The 24,735-nt window shown below is 37.2% G+C and overlaps 1 protein-coding gene across 6 annotated transcripts in view; it reads right to left on the reverse strand.

The window, feature by feature from the left end:
• The window catches only part of DAB1 (DAB adaptor protein 1), a 2,980,230-nt gene that overhangs the window by 295,417 nt on the left and 2,660,078 nt on the right, over positions 1 to 24,735 (reverse strand). For 4 of the 6 annotated variants that reach the window (XM_044085518.1, XM_044085520.1, XM_044085516.1 and 1 more), the window contains one exon: positions 13,030 to 13,080. The exons of the other annotated variants lie outside the window; for them this stretch is intronic. In XM_044085518.1, coding sequence (XP_043941453.1) covers positions 13,030 to 13,080 — 51 coding nt within the window. The remainder of the gene's footprint in view (positions 1 to 13,029; positions 13,081 to 24,735) is intronic. 6 annotated transcript variants of the gene reach the window in all.

Here is a 24,735-nt window from a genome sequence, read left to right on the forward strand (position 1 = left end):
AGAGAGGAGAAGAGACTAGATAAGCTAGGTGTTGTGCCCTGTGTTGAAACAGCAGCATTTGGCTTGGGTAAAGTGCTTATTGAGTTGAATTCTCAATTTGGAATATGTGTTGATTTCCTTTATGTTGACAGGAAGAGCTTGTCAATGTGGTGCTTGAGAGAATGAGGCATGTGCAGTGCTGTGGAGTTTGGTTCTAGGGTGATGAGAGTCAGTGTGGCTTGTGAGTAATATCTCATGCTGTGTGAGGATTGTACTTAATGCAGCCTCTGTGAGCATCAAATGCTACTGCACTATATGAGAGACAGCTTCTCTGTGATGAATGAAGAGGTACGTTTCTGAAGAGCCTACATTCTGTGAGTCACGTCACCTATGAAACATTGACCTTCAACATAATAAGGATTTGACTTGCCAAGTTCATGGGTGGTACAGTTACTGCTGTCACCTCACAGCAAGAGGTTCCCTGGTTCAATTCTTAGCTGGGGTGCCTTCTGTGCAGTATCTTCATTTCCTCCCTGCATTCGCATGGGTTTCCTCTGGTTGCTCCAGTTTCCTCCCACATTTCAAAGGCATGCATCTGAAGCATTTCTCCTCAGGCCTGTGCTGAAAATAGGCTCTGTCTTAGTCAGACTTTCCCGGTAAATAAATAAATAAAATTGTTAACTGAGCCTGAAATAAAAAAAATACAATAACAGTAAGTATTTTTGGCAGGGAGATAGTCCCTCTATAATTCTAATTTGGTGTTCAAGCCCCAAAAGGTACTGAACTTGTATGTATACTCTGTACTTATACATACATTGTGTGTTAATATAACACAAAGAAAAGGAAATTCCCAATAAGAAACACACAGAAACCACACTGACAGTGATTTCCTATGGAAAACTGTAATGAAGGAGTTGAACATCAGGCTGCCAAATTTGGCAAGGAGAGTTATCATCAGGGTTGAGCACAATGAGGTTAACTATGACAACCAGTACTAGCATGATAAGGATTATGACTGACTCATTTATTTTTGAAGGCAGGGGCAATGTCAGCCAGAGCAGACAGTTAAAAAAAAGCAGCAAGGACTGTAGCTGGTTTGAGAAATGATAGGTTGCCATATACATTTGTACAATGAGTTAGCACAATAACCAGTAACTACATGTATGCAGGTTGGAAACTGTTTCAATAAGGCTAAAGAGAAATATAAATACGTAATATCTTTATATGCATGCGTGTATATACATGCATTTGTGTATTTTGCTGTAAGATAGGGTGGCAAGCCTGATAAATTCCAGAAGACATCTAGATGCTAGAATTTGAGTGGTACCACTGTCTCTGCTGCAGTGTGGTGTACTAGGTAGCTACTATAGTTCATAAGAGTTTGCTACTTTTGTACATGGAGGTGAACACAAAGGGACTGAATGGTTTTCTGGGTTTTGTTCTGGCATCATGCTCTTTCTACAAACAGAAAATGCATACTTTATGAGTATGTTTTTACTAAAAGGAAAACAAGACCAGAAATGGTTAAACTAGTGAATGTATGTATAAACCTTTCACTGCTGTACCCCTGAAGTCATCTTCTGTCTCTCATTTCAGCTTAAGGGAGCAGGTTACTTTCTGATTTGAATTTGAAGACCTCATATGATACATGCTGTATATTTATGGGGCTATTGAGTGGAAAATGGGTATTGCGTTACTAGGGCCCCTAAACTGGGACAGTCACCTTAATATTGAGGCACACTGCTGGAATAGCACTATGTGAACTCCTTTCTTTCATGAATCAGTGAAGTCTGAAGTACAGCATATAGTATTCTTTTCTGAGTTCTGCAACACCATGCTGTATTTTCAAGGAGAAAATAGTGAACATTTCTTGCCCTATTTTCAATCTGCAATACTATTCCCTCTAGGCATTCTGATTTATTCTTTAAAACAATTTTTTATGAATCACACATCTAGTAAATGTATTAATACCTGCCAAAGTGTATGCTAATGTGAAACAACAGTATTAGAAAACCACCCTTCATTATTTACTATACTGAAACCACAAGACAAATCTGCATATTCTAAAATAAAAAAAATATTAAACAGCGACAACAACAAACTAACAGGTGTCATGCAGAATATGCCTTTGGGGATTGCAGAGTATGCTGACTTTCTGCTGGGAAACAGAATTTGTTACAGGCCAGTGCTATACTGCACTGGGAAGAATGAGTTCAGCACATACCTCTTAACCTCTTAGAGCCAGAAATCTGGACAAAGTCTGACAAAATGAGAGGACAAAGGCCCGTAAATAGGGACATATTTTAAATGTTGTTCTTATAAACTTGGAAAGTTGCTAGAGTAATCGGATTTGTTTTAACATACATTTTCTGAAAGATGTGAAGTCTGAAACTCAAATGTATATCATTATTTAGTGAATTGGCCCTAGGCGTGAGTGCGTGCGTGTGCCTTCTGTGGAAGGTTGGTCACCAGGCTGGCAACTCGACACTGTAAAACTCCACTGCCAATCATGAGTGGACAGGTGATCTGTTGTGGCAACCCCTATCCGGGAAAAGCTGAAAGAAGAAGTAGTCCTTAGATCATCCCAGTGATTTGCCAGAAAATGAGGAACAGACCAAAAATATGAGCCAAAAATCTGGACATTGTGCGGAAATCTGGACAGTTGAGAGGTATGGTTCAGCAATGCTGTGTTACATTACAGTGCTTATGTGTAGTCACTACACTATTGTCTCTTATATTCCCACAAAAGCATAATAATTAAACAACGCCACCTGACACACAGTGTGATGCTGAAGTAAGATTTGTTCCTCAGCTTAGCAATGGTCAGTGTAAGCCTAACATTTGCTATTCTACCAGCTACTAGACAATCACAGAAAATATACACAATAATAGAACACATTCTGTTTTATTCTCTATAAATATTAGCCACTTTTTAGTGTTTATACTACTATATTTATTGGATCATGTTAGCTATACTTTGACCAAAGAAAACCCATGCTACCCAGCAAGTTTCATGGCCAATTCAGCTAACCAGCTGTGCTGGTCAGTAAAACAAACAAACAAATAAATGAACAGATATTTAAACTCAATTTAAAACTGAGTTTGTTTATGGTGGGTACTTTTTATGTTTTGGTTAGGCTTTGTATCTGTCTTAGCCATGAAACACTACAGCAATCTCACTGCACAGCTAAAGACAAAATCTTGGTAATTTCACAGCACTCTTTAAATCAAGGGACGTGCATTATATCAAAAATGCAAATAATTCCCTAGTGATGACTACTGCCTTTTATCACCATCTAAATCTACAGTTAACCACAGCAAAAAAGTCCTATCAAATCTAATTATGCATTGTACTGCCCTGGTCACAGTGTTTTGTGAAGCATTTTAGTACAACTTTATTTACAGCGGTACTATCCATTATATCCATGTCATGTAAAATAATTATTTCTTTCAATGTCAAATACATGCGAGAGAAAGTGAAATAAAGATGGATGGTATAATATTAACACATAATTTGAAAAACAGGGATGGTTGCATGTAAGTGCTTAATTACTCTGAAGTAGAAAAATCAGTAGTGTGAATGAGGAAAGATTAAAGCGGCAGCTATTGAAAAGATGTGAATTGTGAAAGACTCCATTATTTGAATAATGAAGGTGATGTCAACTGCAGGAGAAAAAGAAAAGATCCGACAGCACATACAGGGTGCAGCCTTAACATTTTCTTCAGAATTTGAAGTCAGAAATGTTACTGCTTCAGTAAAATTAATGTTTTGAATACTAATACAAATTAAGATGTGCTTTTGCATTTTTGTTGTAAGTCTTTTTGTATAGTGTACCTATTATCCAGTAAAAGAAGGTGAGAGAGAGATAGAGCGAGAATGAGCAGGAAACGGTGCTGGGTCAGAGTTATTCTGACTTTAGGATGGCATTAGACCTAAAGACAAAAGTATACATGTAAACTTCTAAGGGGAACTATGGAAGAAACTTGTATTTGAATATTAGTGTCTTGGTGGCTTTCCTTATATCATAAACTTTCTTATTTAACAGTGCCGGGCAAACTGCCAGCTCCTCATCCAGCTAGTCTGCACATTTCTTTTTCTATTTTTTGGTCTAGTTCTTTCTTTTCAGTACTGTTTCTGTGGCTTACCTGGATACCTTATAGAACTGCAGTCCCAAATAAAGGATGCAGCTTTGTAAAAACTTTGTTGCATCTGCTGGAATTGACTATTACTATGCACTGGTAGTATTCCTGGACAACAGTACACGTGTTCACAGTGACCAATGTGACCAACACTGCTGACAATGCATATTTGCAATATGCACACCAAAGGTAAAGCTGCTTACACAATACAAATATAGTGTGTACGCAGTGTTACCATTGGTGTGCACACTACATTTGTAGTGTGCACACCAATGGCTACCACTGGTTATAATATATATTTTTGTAGTGTGGAAACTGATGGTTATACACCTTACAATGTATATTTGCAGTATGCACACCAATTGTTACATTGATTACAATGTGTAGTCATACCATGCACATCAATAGTTATACTACTTACAATGCATATTTGTAATGTGCACATCAATGGTTACTCTGCTTATACATATATTTGTACTGTGTATACTAGTGGTTACACTGCTTACAATATACATTTGCAGTGTGAACATGAATGGTTATACTGCTTACAATGTATATTTGCAGTGTGCACATCAACGGGTACACTGTTTACAATGTAGTATTTATACTGTGCAAGCCTATAGTTACACTGCTTACACAGTATATTTACAGTGTGTACACCGATAGTTACAGTAATTACAATGTATTATTTGCAGTGTGCACACCAATGGTTATGCTGCTTACAAAGTATTAATTGTAGTGTGTACCCCAATGGTTATGCTGTTTACAGTGTAGTAATTGTAGTGTGCACACTGATGGTTGCACTGCTAACACTGTATTAACTGTAGTGTGCACACCAATAGTTACACTGTTTATACAGTATATTTACAGTGTGTACACCGATAGCTAAACTACTTACAATGTATTATTTGCAGTGTGCACACCAATGGTTATGCTGCTTACAAAGTATTAACTGTAGTGTGCACACCAATGGTTATGCTGTTTACACTGTATTAATTGTACTGTGCACACCGATGGTTACAATGCTAACACTGTATTAACTGTAGTGTGCACACCAATAGTTACACTGTTTACACAGTATATTTACAGTGTGTACACCGATAGCTAAACTACTTACAATGTATTATTTGCAGTGTGCACACCAATGGTTATGCTGCTTACAAAGTATTAACTGTAGTGTGCGCACCAATGGTTATGCTGTTTACACTGTATTAATTGTAGTGTGCACACCGATGGTTACAATGCTAACAATGTATTAACTGTAGTGTGCACACCAATAGTTACACTGTTTATACAGTATATATGTAATATGCTGACTATTTATATTTGAAGAATGCAGTTATCTTCCTTTAGACATCAGATAACATTTTGAAGCTAGAACCTCTAAATCACTACAAATTCCTGAAAGATCCCTAGGCCCTGTTTGCTTAGAGAAACTGCATTAGCCTTTGAACCTGATAAACTAAAGTGTAACTCAATTACACTATAATTCCAGCTCTGAAGTTGATAATCAATATCATTATGTAAATGGCATAAGAATGTATTATCTTGATCAAAATGGAACAGTAACAAAATATTCTGGCAAGCCTGTTAGTTAGGGAGGAACAAATACTATAACCGTAATTATTCTGTGACCACATCTAATTTGGAAAAGATATTTTTTGTATCTAGATATTCAGGTTTCTCTAATATAGCTGAAAAAATTATTAGAGAATTGTGGCATGTTGTGTGTGAAGATTTAACAGTTGGTTCCCTTTTCCCGAAGCATATTACCTTTTCTTATAAGAGGCATTCTAATTTAAAGGAAATGTTAAATAGGAAATTAGAATCTTTGGCTAATACAAATGTTGGGATGTATCGTTGTGGTCGTTGTTTGGTTTGTGATAAGACTAAAAATATGCATGGGATGAAAATAAATGGAAGGAAATATTTGGCATTTGAAAGGTTTGACTGTATATCCTCAGGTGTAGTGTACATTTTGGGATGTGATTGTATCACGCCTGTATGGTACATTGGTCAGACTACCAGGAAGGTGAAGGTGCGTATTTTGGAGCATTTGACATTAGGAGGGGAAATATGGACAGTCCAGTAGCCACTCATTTTATTAATATGCATAACGGTAACTCTGAGGGTTTTGTATTTAGTGCACTTGGTAGACCTCATTTCTGTACAGGAAATTTTAAGACTGCATTAAATAGGTTAGAGCATAGGATGATTATGGGGTACCATACATTATTTCCTGTTGGGATGAATTTAGATAGCGGATGAAATTTGACTTGTGTGTGCTGGAATCTTTGAATCATAATTAAATTTGAGTGTATTTAATTTAATTTAATTTTCTAAATGTGCATTTTAATGTTATATGTATACATTTGTAAAATTCAAAACAACATGAATTATTATATTAAATTAGATTTAATATTTAATATTTTCTGATAAATTAGATTTTGTATTTAAATTTATATATAATAGTAACTGAATGTTAGATAATTTGTCACAGCGTTGATAGGGTTAAATACTTGATGAATTGATTGATTGATTGTTTAATTGACGAGTACATAAAAGAGAATGCGTATATCTGGATGTTTGTTCCATTGAAGGCGAATTGCCGAGGTACCAGGACGGATGAATAAGATGGATTAAAGCTGCTTCTCTTTGTCTCACCTTCTGACTGCTTATTTCTATGGTGTATTTTTTGAATATTTGATGGTTTCGTGGTTGTTGTATTATTGTCATGGAGAAGCCTGTTAGCCATCAGAACTAATCATGAGGTATTGGTTTTCTTAGATTCTATCCAGAATCAGCTTTGCAAGTCTTACAAAAGAAAACACAAAAATGTGTCAGCTAAATATAGAGAAAAGCTTAAAAAAGTGTTGTCTATCCATGTTGTTACAGTTTAGTTTGTGTTAATTGTTGATAAAGAAGCATAATTAAAAAGAAAAATAAATTGCATACATAAATTTATGTGACCATACAGTGATTTCAAATCAGAACATTTTCATCTCTAGTGCTATCCAACTATTCTAAAATGTTACAGAGGCCATTAGCTACAGTAAATCCTAATGCTCAATGCAAAAGCTAAAAAGGGACATTATTTCATAATATCATGTGATCTCAAATAAAGCTTTCTGTCTCAAACTGATCATTTATGAAAGGCTCATTGTTTGTTTGTCTTTTCAGCTTTTCCCGGTTAGGGGTCGCCACAGTGGAACTCCGGTCTGCTAATGATTGGCAGTAGATATTTATGGTGCCGAGTTGCCAGCCCGACGCCCAACCTTCAGCGAAGGTACGCCCATTCACACATGTCTTTCGGAGACCACTCAACTGTGGGGAGGACATGCAGACTCCACACAGAAGGCACTCCTGCCGTGAATCAAACAGGAGAACCTTTTGCTGTGAGGCAACAACGCTACCGCTCTACCACCGTGGCTCTTTATTATGGTTTCTAATATGTTATCTCCATGTATAATGCATTACACATTACAAAAGTGTGCTGATTATGCTGTATTTTGCAAAATGCTGTTATAAATACCATGCCTGATGCCAGCCCCTACAATGCTCCACATTATTGTATTGCATTTTGTGATTGTATTTTATAAACTTTACTGCTGACACCATAGCTTGTCGCATGCACCCAGTGTTCAACAGGATCCTACATCTACCTAGAATATACACACCTTCATAGAGTTACAAAAGAAAATAGGATCACAGACTTTGATACATGTGACACTGGTGCACAACTCTGGTAGAAGCCCACATCATCGCTTTCCACTAAATCCATATGATGTCTTTCACCAGGTTCAGACTAAAATGCCAATAGCTTTGGGAAAAAAAATCTGATTTATCTTACATTCTGACTGCTCTGGTACAGCTGCCATATGGAAATGGTTCCAACATTTTTTTTTTCGTGATGAGAAAAAATATCATTTTTTGATACTTGACTTACTTATTCATTCTTCAATTTTATCAAACTCCTTACTCTGTAAAAACAATTGTCCCAAGTATAAAGCTGTTCATCCCTGTTTCTTAGAATATATTCAGGAAATGTGTCCTCCATCATGAAAGCAAACTGACTCAGATCATAATGCCATTAGCAATTATGTGAATCCCCATATACTCAAAGTATATCCCCAGTACACACACACTAACTCAAAGGGAAGAGCAATGGCTATTTATTATGTCCTGGACAAGTTACTTCTTGTCAGTTTTAGATGATACCCTGGATTTTTTCTAACACATAGACATGAGCAGAGTGGGATCTGCCACTTTTGGAAAATAAACATGTTTTCATGGAGAAGGGGCATGTTGTGAAACAGCATTATCACAATAACTGAAACTAATGTCTTTTGGCTTTTCCCGGTTAGGGGTTGCCACAGCAGAACTCCGGTCCACTAATGATTGGCATTGGATTTTTATGGTGCCGAGGTGCCAGCCCGATGCCCAGCCTTCAAAGAAGGCACACCCATTCATGCATGCACCTACCTGCATGTCTTTAAATGTCACTCGACTGCGGGGAGTACATGCAGACTCCACACAGAAGGCGCTCCAGCCGAGAATCGAACCGTAGACCCTCCTGTTGTGAGGTGGCAACGCTAACCACTGCACCACCGTGGCCGTTGAAATCTAAATTATTCCATCTTTGCTTCATCCGGCCAAAGTTCCAGCTCACATTCCTTGCTAAAGTGATGTTTCATATGTGTGTTTTAAATGCCTTTACTACCTTTAAATAAGGTTCTCTCTTGTATTAGGATTCCTGGATATAAAAAGTTTACACACCACAGTTAAAATGCCAGGTTTTTGGGATATATAAAAAATGTGACCACAATAAATCATTTCAAAACTTTTCCCACCTTTAATGTGACCTATAACCTGTACAATTCAATTAAAAAACAAACAAATCAGTTAGGAGAAAAAATATTAAAAAATAAAAAAAACGTACAATGCACTGATTGCATAAGTGTGCACACCCTTAAACTAATACTTTGCTGTGTGTGCACACCCTTAAATTTAATACTTTGTTGAAGCACCTTTTGATTTAATCACAGCATTCAGTTTTTTTGGGTACACACCTGCCATCAATTAAAGAGACTCTGATTAACTCCAAATAAAGTTCAGTTGTCCTAGTAAGATTTTCCTGACATTTACTCAGTTGCCTGCTACAGCAAAAGCCATGGTTCACAGAGAGTGGAAAATAGAGTAGTGGGAGGGTTTCCTAATGGCTAATGTGTTTGCCTTACAAACACAAGGTGCAGGGTTTGAGTCTCACAAGGGATAATTGGCTAGGCTTAAAATGGCTCGCAAGGGCAGTTAGCTTAGTACTAATCTACGAACCTATGAACATATGAGAGCTTACAAAGCATCAAAGGAATCTCATTGTTGAAAGGTATTAGACAGGAGAATGGTACAAAAAAATATTTCCAAGGCATTGGATATACCATGGAGCACAGTGAAGACAGTCATCAAAAAGTGGGGAAAAAATGAAGCAACAGTGACGTTGCAAAGAACTGAATGTACCTCCAAAATTGATGAAAAGACAAGATGAAAAATGGTCAGGGAGGCTGCCAAGAGACCTACACCAACACTGAAGGAGCTGCAGGAATTTCTGGCAAGTACTGGTTGTGTACTACATGTGACAACAATCTCCTGTATTCTCTACGTGTCTGGACTATGGGATAGGGTTGCAAGATGGAAACCTTTTCTTACACAGAAAAACACGAGGCCCAGCTAAAATTTGCAAAATAATACATCAAGTCTCCCAAAAGCATGTGGGAAAATGTGTTATGGTCTGATGAGACCAAGGTTGAACTTTTTGGCCACAATTCCAAAAGGTATGTTTGGCACAAAAACAACACTTCACATCACCAAAAGAACACCATCCCCACGGTGAAGCATGGTGGTGGCAGTATCATACTTCGGGTTTGCTTTTCTTCAGCTGAAACTGGGGCTTTAGTCAAGGTGGAGGGAATTATAAACAGTTTCAAATACCAGTCACTTCTGGCCCAAAACCTTCAAGCATCTGCTAGAAAGCTGAAGATGAAGAGGAGTTTCACCTTTCAACACAACAATGACCCCACACATACATCAAAATCAACAAAGATTGGCTTCACCAGAATAAAATTAAAGTTTTGGAATGCCCAGATCTAAATCTAATAGAAAATATGTGGGGTGATCTGAAGAGGGCTGTCCACAAGAGATGCCCTCACAATCTGACAGATTTGGATCACTTTTGGAAGGAAGAGTGGGCAAATATTGCCAAGTCAAGATGTGCCATGCTGATAGACTCCTACCCTAGAAGACTGAATGCTGTAATTAAATGAAAAATCCCTTATCAGCCTCAACAAAAAGTTGAGATCCCTCATTAAATCCTCTAAAGCTAGCTATGAAAACAGAATTGCAACAGATAGTAAAGACAACCACAAGACCTTCTATAGTTATGTAAAGAATCTCCACGGCAATACCCAGATTTGCTCTGAGCTACTGGAGAATGGTACCTCCTATACCAAGCAAACAGATATTGGCAATATACTGGCCGACAGATTCTGTGCCAACTTTACCCCTCTCCCCCTCCCCCCAATCACAATACCAGTAGATTGCCAAGCACCCAGTATTACTGCTGCACAGGTTAAAACAGCACTGTTCAAGGCCAAGAATACAGCTTCTGTGTCCCTGACAATATCCCTGATTGTGTTCTACATGAACTACAGAGTGAACTGGCACCACACCTGTTTGCCCTGTTCAATCACAGCCTCACTTCAGGCTTTGTCCTTACCAAATGGTGCACTGCTGCAGTCATCCCTCCCCACTAAGGAGGAGCAACTACAGAACCTGGGAACTATCACTCCATTAGCCTGACAAGTCTGATATGCAAAGCTATGGAACGCATCATCATGGACCTAATAAACAAGGATATAGGGAATTTCCAAACTCTGGATCCCACACAGTTTGGTTTTGTGAAGGGTAGATCATGCCTGCTCAACTTGGTCAACTTTTTTGAGTCAGTCACCAGAGCTGTGGATGAAGGCAAGGTGGTTCATACATCATACCTTGATCTGGCCAAGGCCTTTGATACCATTCCCCACTCAGGAATCATAGAAAAACTCATCAAGATAGGCATCAACCCCTATATCACTAGGTAGGTTGCAAACTGGATCACAGACAGAACCCACAGTGTGAAGGCAGCTGACTCCAAGTAAGACTGCCGACCAGTCACATGTGCAGTCCCACAGGGATCGGTCTTGGGTTCCTCTCCTGTTTGATATCTACTTCTCAGACGTCTAGGCCAACATGAAGGGACTCTGGCTGACAAAGTACACAGGCAATTGCAAGTTGGGAGCCATTATTAACTCTCCAAGTGATGTTGACAGCCTACAGAAAGGCCTCATTGAGACCAATGACTGGTGTCAGAGCCATGGCCTTAAGCTCAATTAAAAAAAAATGTGTCGGTATCCCCTTTGGGAAAAACCCAGTTCCCATGAATTACCACATTGATGGTAGTCCACTGAACACAGAAGGCGTTATAAGAGATCTGGTAAAACAGGTTGATAGCAACCTCTCTTTTGACCACCACATTGCCACTGTGGTCAGAAAGTCCTTCTATGTGGCACATCTCATTACTAAGGGTTTTGCATCAAGGAAGAAAGAGGTCATTTTCTCCCTCTACTCTTCCCTCATTTGGCCAATCATCGAGTACAATGCCCTATTTGGCATGTACCTCACAAGACACCTGCAACAACTGGAGAGGCTGCAAAAGTACCTCACAAAGAGGATCCTAGGCCTTTAACACTTGTCCTATATGGCCAGACTCAAAAAACTCCAACTATTCTCTGTCTCATATCGCCTACTTAGAGGCGATCTCTGCTTGAATTACAAAGCCATGTCTGACCAAGTTCTGTTAGAAATACTACATCTAAAGAAATCCCAATCCCTCCACACCACATGCTCCAGAGATATCAACCTCATTACCACAATCAAAAGAACGGGCTGGAGAGACAGATTCATAACCCAGAGACTGCCCATGCCATGGAATAGACTTCCCATACATGTCAAACAGAGCACTTCACTGGCCCTCTTCAATAGAAATCTTGATGAGTGGATGGAAAACAGAAAATTCACCTTGGGGATCACTCCTATGGCTCTACTCGACAGAGGCACTGGGAACTAAGGTCGGGTGGCACAATGCCAGGGTAATCCTATGGACTAGGCTTGAAAAGGCTCCAGGGCCATTAGCCTAGTACACACCTATGAACCTAAAAGGTGCTTAAACAAAGTATTACTTTAAGGATGTACACAGACAACAAACTATTAGTTTAAGGGTGTGCACAGTTATGCAACCAGCATATTGTACATTTTTTATTTTTTATATTTTTTCCCCTAACAGATTTCTTTGTTTTTCAATTGAATTGTACAAGTTATAGGTCACACAAAAGGAAGGAAAGGTTTTGAAATGATTTATTGTGGTCTCATTTTTTCATATCACAAAAACCTGGCACTTTATCAGGGGAGTGTAAACGTTTCATATCCACTGTAGTTATGAACCTTTATTGCAGAATACAGTATATTTTTCATATATTACACCAAGAGGTGCCTGGTACATAAGCTGCCAGTGAGTTGAAATGTATCCTGGACTCCAATGGAGGGGCATATCTGTGTCTCAAAAATATCCACCCCAGTCAGAAAATGAAATTGACTTTCTGGGTAATACTTCCAGTGTGCTTGATAGGTCTTGATCTCGATAATGATATGTTTAGCTATATAACAACTCTATAGTGAAAATTTTAATATTATTCTATATGCTCATATTATATAAGCAAAGTAGCTTGCATACTTGCATACATCTTCAACCTCCTTTGACAAAATGCTGCATATAAGCTTCGTAGTAAAATTCTCTCTTTCTCTCTTTTTGGTCCTTACCTCTGTTATCTGGCCAAGCTGTTCATCGATATCAAGTAGAGATTCTCCATTCTGTAATGGTAAAGGATGGTTTAATGGATGAGAATGACAGACAACATGTAATTAGCTTTCCTGACTAATGATTTAGGAATATTTTCTTTTTCCTTATAAATCATCAAAACTTACTAAAAATGATGAACATTGGATTTGCAAATCAGAAATTATATTCGCTACAATTAAATGTATAACAAAATTTAACTCAGTAATGGTCTTGTTTGGTAGGCATTGTAGTGCTTTGAAGTCTGCAATCTTTTCAGGGCAAAACATACATAGGCTAGATGAATTAATTAGTAACAATGAATCAGTTATCCTGAGTTATGAAGCTGTTTTGCAGCCTCTTATTTAATACACTAAAGCTATAACATGTATTCCTATGAATGCATACTAACTAGGAGTGCAAAGAACTACAGTTACTTTTAATCAAGTTTAATTAATAGAATGAAATAATTTATTTTATTTTTTTACAGAGCATAAGTAAACATGGACTGTAACAGTGGCATATGTGAAAGACTCTTAAAACATGGGAACCTAAAACAGAATATTAATGTATGTCTGAATAACTCATTGTATTGTGTTCTATGAAAAACACAAAAAACGTTTGTCACTCTTTGCACTTTTCACATGTACAGTATTATTATCCCTCAAAAGGTAAAACAGCATTTTATGTTTTATACAATATAACATTATTTATGCATGGAGTTCTTCCTACATTTAGCAACCAATTCTAAAATTTATTTGAATGAAATCATTATGATTATCATTTACTGAATTGGTCAAATTACGGCAAATGGCTTGTTAAAAAGCCAAGGATATGATACAGTTAAAGCATAATAATTTCTCTGCAGATATGGTAGTTAAAATGTTTCCTGCATTTTCGTCTAATTTCAATTTTTGTGATACCTTTTCATGGACTTGTTGTTTGCTTCTATGAAGTGTTACAGCAGTGCCATATACTTTGTATCAGATATGACAGAATATAAATGTGATTTCAGTTTTAAAATTAAATTTCTGTCATAAATGATAAGCAGCTGTAATAGACTAGTAACAAAGTAAGCAGATGAAATGTGAAATGTGATGTTTGACAGACATGATAAAATGATATGGCTAAGGATGTCAGAAACAGTCAGTAGTAACACATTTACAAATATACTGACTGTATTTTACTGACGATGTTCAGTTTGATGGTGAAGTTTTATACCTCATTCATTACATTTACTGGTAATGCCTTCAAATTATATATTGCATTAAATTTTCATTTTCTGACTCATTTGTCACTTTCTCTTAAAAATGAGTTAGACATGCTTTAGGATATATGTTTGACATTGAATTTCTGTGTTAAAAAAAAAATGCGATTGCTGTACTTACCGTAAGAAATGCAAGTGAACATAGATCACATACAGTCTATTTAACAAGCTTACTGTGTCCTTGATCATTTTAAATTATTGGTTATGCTGGAAAGGCATATAAATAAATGTTTCACATTTACACAAACATCCATGTACATACAAAAATAAGAACTACATTATGAGCTTAATTATTAACAGGAATGATTCAAATTGTGGTGCCGATATTGTTAATATTATAGTCAAAGTATAATCCAGGAAATGAAACTTACCTTGGTGATGCCAAGTGTAAGTGAACTTTGGTCTCTCCCTTAGCCAAAACCGAAACTCGGTTATGCGTGTGCGTGTGTTGATGAAGGGTGAGTCAGATCAGAAGCTAGTTGTCTATGCAAAAAGCATATTTAAAGAAATACGTATGCAAAGGTTAGGACTGCCTGGAGCCAAGCTGGAAATGAAAAGAAGAAAGCAGGTCTAGTTGGGACTTATCTGGTTGACTAACAATTATTGATTCCTGACTCCAGTTCTCTGTCATGGTATAGATCTAAGGTTATTTCTAGTTTTCTGGTTGATGATTTATAATGACCATTGCTACAGCTGAGTCAGACTTGTAATGTAAGGCTTAGTGTGTCAAATGCTAAGTGTCTCACATATTTAGTGCTTACAGCTTGAGAATTTTTTTGATAAAAAACAAACTAGAAAAATGGGTAACAAAGTTAGGTTTGCCAGACCTAGCATTGAAGTGAATAGCAGAAGAAAAATGATGGGTGTTATTGATGAAAATCCATTAAATCTCAAAGACTACCTAACATCCAGAGGAAAACAACTTGACTATCCCAGGAAAGAAATTAAATTTCCCAGTTTTGGCAATGGCCGACTATGATTTAAAACAAAAAAAAAAAAAAGCATTAAAAATATAAAACTTCATGATACTGGAAAATGTCTACCTTTCTTTAATAAATAAAGTGCTTATGTAATCAAACTATCAGACTGCTTTAGAACCCAAAAAATATGAAACTGAAAAATGTAAATAGTTTAGCAAAGCTAATGTGTGATCAGAACTTAACTAATTAAAAAATCATAACTAACTAGGTAATAAATGATAAAAGCTGGAGTGTTTTTAAGCAAAACTTACATAAGTAAATGTTGAAAATTAATGACGGCAAAGGAAGAAACATTTGTTGTCTTTAAGAATTAAAAGTTAAAATCTAGAGATTTGGTTTTGATAGAGGGAGGTCATGACTTTTAAATTTGGTCGACTAAGGCCATAGACGAGGGGAAAACTGTGCACACTGCCTACTTTGACCTGGCCAACGCCTTCGGTACTATTCCCCACTCAGGTATATAGATAAACTCTTGCGACTAGGCATCAATCCATATGTTACTAGATGGGTAGCAAACTGCCTCACTGATACAACCTACCTAGTCAAAATAGGGGAGGCCACCTCAAGCAGTAGACCCATAATGAGCGGTGTATCCCAAGTAGCGGTCTTGGGGCCTCTGCTCTTTGGGATATATTTTTCTGAGGTGCTGGCCAAAACCAGTGGGATATGGCTGACCAAGTTTGCAGATGACTACAAGCTGGGTGCTGTCATCAATTCCCCTAGTGATGTGGATATCCTCCAAGAGGGTCTCACCAAACAAATGACTGGTGCCAGAAACACGGCCTCAAACTGAAAGCCAAAAAATTCATCATCATCTCCTCTGGGGAATGTGTCATCCCCACAAATTATCATATTGATAATAAGGTCCTAAGCACACAATCAGTCGGCTTGGACACTCAGTGATAGCAAACTGACTTTTGACCACCATATTGCCTCTGTTGTATGGAAAGCTCTTTACATGGCCCACCTCATTAGTATGGGTATCTCATCTAGGGACAAGGTGGGCATAACATCCCTGCATTCTTCCCTTATAAGACCTATGATTGAGTACAATACCCTTTTCTGCATGTACATCACAAAGCACATGCAGCAGCTGGAGAGACCACAGAGGTTCCTCACCAGGAGAATCCAGGGCCTCAAACATCTACCCTACACAAATAGGCTGAATGCCTTGTCCTTCTACTAAGTCTCCTACAGACTCCTCAGAGGTGACTTCTGTCTGGCATACAAAGCAATCTCAGTCTCTGCCCTGATGGGACCGCTGCATATCCGCAAGTCAAGCTCCACTCGAGTAACCCACATGTGAGACCTCAGCCTGGTCTGTGACATCACTAGGACAAATTTGTGTCCCGGAGACTCACCCTTTTGTGGAATAGACTCCCTTTCCATGTCAAGCAGAGTACCTCTTTAACCCTTTCTAAGCGCAACCTGGAAAACTGGATGGATGACAGAAAATACATCCTTGGAATTCCACTTGTGTCCCTGCTGGACAGTGGCATAGCGTGCTGACTTGGAACATGGGCTAAATTCTTGGCTAGGCTTGTATGGGCCTCAGGACCAAGAGCCTAGTAGCTTTCTATGATCCTATGATCCTATGAAACTGAAAATGTGTAACTATGGTCTCCTTTAAGGTCTCAGATGAAAGACGCATTTTATGTTGAGGTTTACTTTGAGTTTCATGGACAGCCTGATAACAATCTCAGATGTTACTGCAGTTCACATGCTTCCAACTTGCTTTCATAGGCACCACTCTACAATACAATTCCATGTGCTATCATGCAAAAACACATTTAAAAAAATACTGCAAATCAAAGAATACCTATAAAGGGAGTTACTGGTATTCTTTCTCTTTATTACATATATATGTTCGTATAATCATCAGGACAGTCTCCTAGAGGTCCTACCTACATAGGAACCATTGCATGATGTACATGTGGCAACATACAGCATGACCACTGACTGCCGATTGTAGCTGTTAACTACAACAAATGCCCTATTATTATGGACTAAAGATCCAAAACACACTCCAAAATATGAAAAAATACCAACGATACTGGAACACAACAAAAGCAGTCCAACTGTGCAAAAATTTCCTTTAATTCATTCTGGTACCTCAGCCTTCGCCTTCTCCGAGGTACCATAATGAATTAAAGAAAATTTTTGCACAGTTGGACTGCTTTTGTTGTGTTCCAGTATCGTTGGTATTATGGACTAAAGATAATACAGGACCAATGTTTCTGAAATTATATGAAGTATAGGTAGTACAGAAGTAGGTGCACCAAGGCTTGCAAGTATGGCTGTAAGTGGGAGACTGCCCATTTCTCTAAAAAGTTGGAAGTCTTGCTTTATTTTACAGGAATTGGGTTTGTCACATTGGCTGCACTCAGTGTTTCCTAAAACTAACATCATATTGTCAACAGCCATAATCCATCTCTGCACTGAATCAGGTGTATGCTTCACCTAAGGTCATCATAAATTTAAGTGAATTTAGCTGAATTCCCTTCCACTGGGAGACTTAAATAGACATTATGCAGACAATACCTGGCCTTAGACTCTATAAGCACCTTCAGGGATGCCTCACCACATTTAAATGTAAACAGGGCAGGTGCTTTGCATCCTCTTACATTAGCTGTTAAACAAATGAAAGTTTGAATATTAGACAACTAACCTCAAGAGCAATAAACTAGTGAATCAAGTAAACAATAAACAGATAAATAAATAATTCAATTAGTAAGTAAAGGTATTGCGTCAGTAAGTCACTGATAGGGCCTAACTTTGTAATTCATACTTAATCTAACCTAGGCTACCCTGTGAAGCAGTGAAACTGACCTATGCCAACTTACAGCTTTATAGGTTCATAGATACTTACAAAGCTATTGATCTGTGAGGATTTTAAAAAGCCAGGTCTTGCCATTCTTATTATTAGTCATTATATTTTGCAATACAAATCTCCAAAGACCGGCCAAATAAGTATATGTTGGGTACTTTTGGGTACTTGCACATTGTCCCTATCTATGAGAGCTGTTGGTTCTAAACGAGAAGAGTTGGCATTCAAAATTCTAAGTGCAGACAAATCGGAAAAAAGAGGGAAAATCCCAGTGAAGAGCAAATCTTGAAGATTGGTCTTCTCCTTTGAACTTCTTTTTCCTGGGGGGCAAGCCCTCCATGCACCCACACCCCTCAAATGTATTATATAACTTATATAAACCAACTCAGAGATCACCATAGCTTGAAAAAAGGGAACATTTGGAGAAGTACCATGTAGGACTTATTCATGTAAGTCTGTTTTTCATTCAGTCTCCATGATTCAGGACTTGCTGTAGCAGGTCTCTACATTTCAAAATGAGTAAAATAAGTAGTATGCTTTATCTGGGGAAGAAAGAAATTTATAAAAAAGTATTATACCATGACCCCCCCAAAATGTGCACACTGATTGGCCAGCGTGCACATTGTAAATCGAGTTATACTAATGGAAAAAGGTCCGGTCGCCCGGACTTTTTTCCATTAGTATAACTCTACTTTTAAACATTGTTCGCTATGTTAAATGGGTTTAACATAGCGAGACAGCTTTAAAATAAGCAACGGAGATCTCCGTTGTTATTTTAGCTGTCTCGCATGCTAAACCCATTTAACATAGCGAGATAGGTTTTTAAAAAAAGCAACGGAGAAAGCAAGATCTCCGTTGCTTTTTATTCGCTATGTTAAATGGTTTTAACATAGCAAGACAGTTTTAAAATAAGCAACGGACATCTCCATTGCTTATTTTAAAGCTGTCTCGCTATGTTAAACCCATTTAACATAGTGAAACAGTAAAAAAAAAAAAAGCAACGGAGATCTTGCTTTCTCCGTTGCTTTTGCCCACAGCTCTAATGTACTGCACAGGCGCGCAGTACATCAGAACTGCCGCGGATGCCAGACATCTGCGGAAGGGCAGTAAACAGGCATTATACTATGCCATTATTTAAGAAAAGTAATAGTTTCTTTTCTTAAATAATGTCATATAATAGCAATAACTCACGCTTGGTGTGGGTAATGCTGTTACCACGGTTGGCTTTGTTTGGCCTCGGGCCGCCTCGACCAAACCACGCCAACCGTGGGTAAATCCAGCATTACCCACACCCAGGCATGGGTTATTGCTATAATATTCTCTGGGATACATACACCTCTCACCAGCATGTTTTGTTAACCTTGCAAAAAAGATTGATGTACCTGGATCGGGTGGTTATATCATTGGTCTTCTGAAAGTGTAATAGGTCAGACAGAACCGGGTCTGCTGAGGCTCTATACATGGGGCAGAGGTCACCTCTCAGTAGTCTGTATGATACCAGGAAGAGAGTCAAGGGTTTGAAACTGTCTGCATATTATTTAAGCCCTGACAAGTGTTTGGACAGGTACATATTGAAAGGGGGGCTATCCTCAGAGATTAGCCATAGAGGTGTTGAGTACAGAGAAACAATTATGTCTCTTGATCTGGATGCCATATGATTAGATATAAGCTGTGCAATAAAAAAGGACATCCTTATGATAATGGATTTATGGTGATCAAAGGACAGTTAATTGCCTATGCAGGTTCCCAGATCTCCAACTATGAGATTATTTTTTTTTTTTTGGGGGGGGACTATTGTCAATGTGATACATACAATAGAAGTAATGTAAGGATACAAATATACATTTCTTGGCATTTTGTTTCTGTCTGCGGTTTGGGTACTAACAATTTTTTGGACCATGTTGTCTTTTGCAATTCTAGTGTCCACTGGGGAGTTTAATATGGCACCAAGTTTCAGTCATTTGCAAACTTGGTTGTTCATAGTCCCTTAACATTACCTAACATTAGCTATGACCTGTTTACTTGTGCATAAGAATGGTAAGAGGAGTTTAGACCCTAAGTCACTATGTGAGTATGACGACTTCAGTATAACATAAACCACTTCAAGACGATAGAGGAAAGACTGTAGTATGAGCCTAATTATATGATCAGAATGAAATAGTCAGTGGTGTCAAATGTTGTATGGAGATCCAGCAGGCTTAGAGCAGAGCAAAACTGTTGGCTTCTTGCCAGTAGACAGCCATTTACTGCTCAAATGAGAGCACTCTCAGTTAGGTGAGGAGGGCACGATAGGAGTCAATTAGTCCATTCATTGTAGGCCAAGATTCAGGCTCCTCACGGACAACTTTGCCAATAACTCTACATAGAAAAAGAAGGTTAAGGACTGGGCAGAAGTTATCAAATATATTAGGTACAAGGATGCTTTCTAGAAGATTGGGAAAATATGGACAAACTCTAAGGCAGCTGAAATATCACAAGACCTCAAAGAGGACTCCAGTATCTGATAAATTACTCAACCCAGTACATCCAAGCTGGTGTGAACAAGCCTATATCAAGGGTCCAGCCCACAAGTCACAGTATGCATGCCTGAAATCACAGATAAGAACTCAGTATGACTGGGAATAGTAAACACTGCCCAAGAAAAAGAACAAACCCAGCCAGGTATTGGAGCAGTGTCCTTGTTGTCCGAAGGAAGAATGTGACTTCTTGTACCTTATTATAAATATCCATCACTGAGAGCTTCCAATTTCTCATGTTTTTGTATTGTTTCGTCTCTTCTGACAAAGTGTGGCAACATAGTTTACTGCTATAACTTTTATTTTATCCTCATTTATTTTACATCCTAAAAAAAATAAACTACCTCAAAATATTGCAAAACACTGAAATATCCTTTTTTGGGATTTATCAAATGCAAAATAATATCATCAACAAATAAGGCTGTTTGTTCTTGGGTAACACAACAATTAACCCTTGATTTGTGAGTCCTGTATTTTCTTTTCCAATGGCACCGAGTATAAGGTGAATAACAAAGGAAAAAACTGACACCTGTGCTTGCTTTCTCGATTTAAACCCAGCTTGTCGGAGAGGAGCCCTCCAACCTTGATTCTTACCCGTCACTCTTCCTATATCATCATACTTTTTTTTTTTACTTTTTCTCTGAGCCTGCTCTCCTCTCTTAAGTTTCACTGAAGACTGACCACTTTAGAAACTAATGTATATATTGTACATTACAGTCTGCTTGATTGTACATTACATTGTGCTTGTTCACTAAAATGTATATACACCGTTTTTTCTATGCAATTAATTTGAACTATTCTGTTATTGCTTACATTTCTGTATTTTTTGCTCGTGAAATGTTTTGTATTTCATATGGACTGAAATTAGTCGATATTGATCAGTGTACTACCCCAGTAAACAAATATAAATAAATAAATCCTATTTAACCCATTATTCTATACAGAAATGCAAATACTACCTTTGCCCAACTCATAACATCCCAGTTAACTTTATCAAATGCCTTTTCTGCATCAAGATCCACCAAAAATAATTGTACTCTACTTTCCATTAAATCATCATTGTTCTATTAATGTTGTCAAATATTTTTTTCTAACAAAAATATCAAAAATAATGAATGACATGTGACTAGAAATGAAACCTTACATAATAACATTAGTGCTTTCATTCAGGACTAATACATGAACTTCTTCACTCCACAAACCATTTTTTTATCAAATTAAGATGAGGTGTACAAGAAAACATGGCTGTAACTACTGGAGTGGGGCTATTTGTGAATGAAAGTAACTTACCCTCTGGTTGCTTGCTCAGCTAACGTTGCATGCCTAATGTTTATTTGTGGGAATTAAGTTGGAATACTTGTTGTTATGTTTTTTTGCAAAACAACATTAAAATTATATATATCTTAACAGTCAATGATTTTACAACATACTCTTGATTTTTTATCATATTTTTGGTCAGTTCCACATAACATTTGTGGTTTCTGGATAATAACATAGGATTATTGTTTCTACATAATGACAAGCATTTGAGTTTCTGACTTCAAGTTCTTCAGGAAATATATACTAAAGCAAAGCCCATTAAACCTATTATTCTAGCATGTTTCTAAGTATATAAGAGAAATCTGTTCTCTGATTCTGGGCCTCTTTCCCTCATTTTTTGGTTTTGTGAATGTTGTATTAACATGTTTAGAGGTATATGTTTATTGCAATCAATTAATTGTATTCAGCAGTCTGACTATAATTGCTGGGTGGGGGGGGGGTCTTTCTGTGGATGAAAGTAACTTACCCACTTTTTTGTTCAGTTTAAACATTGTGGCTTTGCAGGACTAGAGTGCATTTGTGTTTTATAAATTGTGGCATAGGCTACTGTTTGTGTGAAACAAACTTGAAATATGTTATCATGCCCACACATATTTACTTAATTTGCCACAATCACATATATGAGGTGCACATAGTTAACAATGGAGCTATACTTGCAACATATGGGGGTAGCCTGTAGATGAGAATAGTTGACTCTGGCTGTAATGATTAAGTTAAACAATCAGTCTGGCTATGCAGATATAGAGAGCATTTGTGTAAAGCAAATGTAAATATGCTGAAATACTTCACTGTGGATATTTTTGTCACAATTGGTCATTTATTTGAGATGTACACTGTCAAGCGACTGTCACTGATGGTTGTGACTTTGGTGGAATATAAATATAATTACAGCAGTTTGAATGGTTTAAAATGTACATACAAGGGGCATGTTTTTTAAACTGCACAGGGCCCAATGAGTACTTAAACTGTCACTAACTGCAGCTTTGTTTAGTGGAATACAGTAGCACTACCTTCTGTGACTTTATTTTTGATTTAAGAATGGATTTATTAGCGGACCAGAGTTCCGCTGTGGCGACCCCTAACCGGGAAAAGCTGAAAAGACAAACAATTAACTTGTACTGTACAACTTTAAACATTTCAAAACAAAGGAATTTGACACTCAATTTGTACAAGTTTTAATTTACTGTTCATTAGAAGCACACTGCAGGAATGTATTGAAATAAGTCTTTAAACAAGGAATAGCAAGAGGGATAAGTGAAATGAAAAAGGTATATTTATAAATAACTGTAAAATATGGACCACCCAATACCTTCTCAATTTACTACTTGGTTGTTTTAAACTTTCATAATCATCACAGCAGCAGTAGTAGGTTATATTTCATGCTCATTGGTCAGGCTTTGTTCGTAATAATTCAAAGCTTTATATTCACCTACAAATATGGCACACTGTGAGAGTTATTGTGGTTCTTATAGACTCCTGAAAAAAATGCTAGCAAGTCATTTGAACAAAGATATGCTAAGAAAGACAAATCAAGTCCATTTGCTCAAATTATGTTTGTCTGATACCCTAGAGAAAGAAAGTTCAGCTGGCTCAATCATTTCTGTAATCTGTAATATAATATGTATAGAAGCCATTAACTTTACAGTGGGACTTTGAGTCTATGTAGGTATTTGATTAAAGGAAGGGTTACGGTTATGTTTACAGTAAATATTAGGTACATCTTTGCAGCAAAAGTTATGCTCCTTGTGTTTTATGCATTTTCCTTGTATTACTTTTTAAACAAATTGATATTAGCAAATGTGTTTTGCCTTTGTAAATCTAAACTAAAACATTGTCTAATTCATATATACAAAAAAAAATCACATGCTTATGCACACTTATGTCACTGTTTTAATATGGCTAATGCTTAACTGCAAATAAAAAATAATAAACAAATAAATAAGTAAGTAACTAAATAAATAATAAAAAATAACTGATAAAGGCAATTTGTGCAGATTTTAAAAACAGAATCAAATGTGTTTGCATTAGATAGCGTAAAATTAACATACTATACTATATCTCCAGAAACCTAATGTAATTTAGCTAAAATTCATAAATATACAGTCATTTATATCATTCTACAATACTCACTTTCTTCTGATCAGGATTATGAGGGACCACTTCTTATCCCAGAAAGCATGATAGAGCAGATTTGGTGAATGAGTGAACTTTTTGCTGAATTTTCTAATTTTTAGCACTTCTCGGAAAGCTTAAAAAGTAGACTAGCTACTTATTTCACTGTATTTCTGCCTGTAAGTCATTTTCCAGTTGTGCACTTGCATTGCTTTATTTAAAATGTTTACATTTTCAAATTTCTAATTTTGTAAAGTTTTAATTGAGTTTACTGTTCTGGTCTATATATTCAAGTGCATTAGCCTTTCTGTGCTTATTTACTGTATAACTGCATTGTTTAGCCTGAATTAACCAAAAAAAAACATAAATTCTATCTTGTTTGCTAATTTCTCACCTTTCCTAACTAGAATAATCCAGTTTCCAGGCTTTGCTGGTTTCAGGACTTTAGTTTCAGTGTTCAGAGCTATCCAGACCTTGCTGTGGTAGAGGGAAGTCCTACTGCTTACCAGTGAGAGTGGTGAGCATTGTACTGACTATCTAACACTAAAGGAGTGGTTTCCAGCTCTGAAATTACAATTCTATTGGCCATTGTGGGCTGATTTCTATCCCTTTCAACTTTCTGGCATAAATACGTGTGTTTGCGTGCATTTGCACACTGCGCAGCACTG

This window comes from Protopterus annectens, chromosome 10.part0 (assembly GCF_019279795.1).
Source record: "Protopterus annectens isolate FY-2018-M chromosome 10.part0, PAN1.0, whole genome shotgun sequence".
Taxonomy (NCBI): Eukaryota; Metazoa; Chordata; order Ceratodontiformes; family Protopteridae; genus Protopterus; species Protopterus annectens.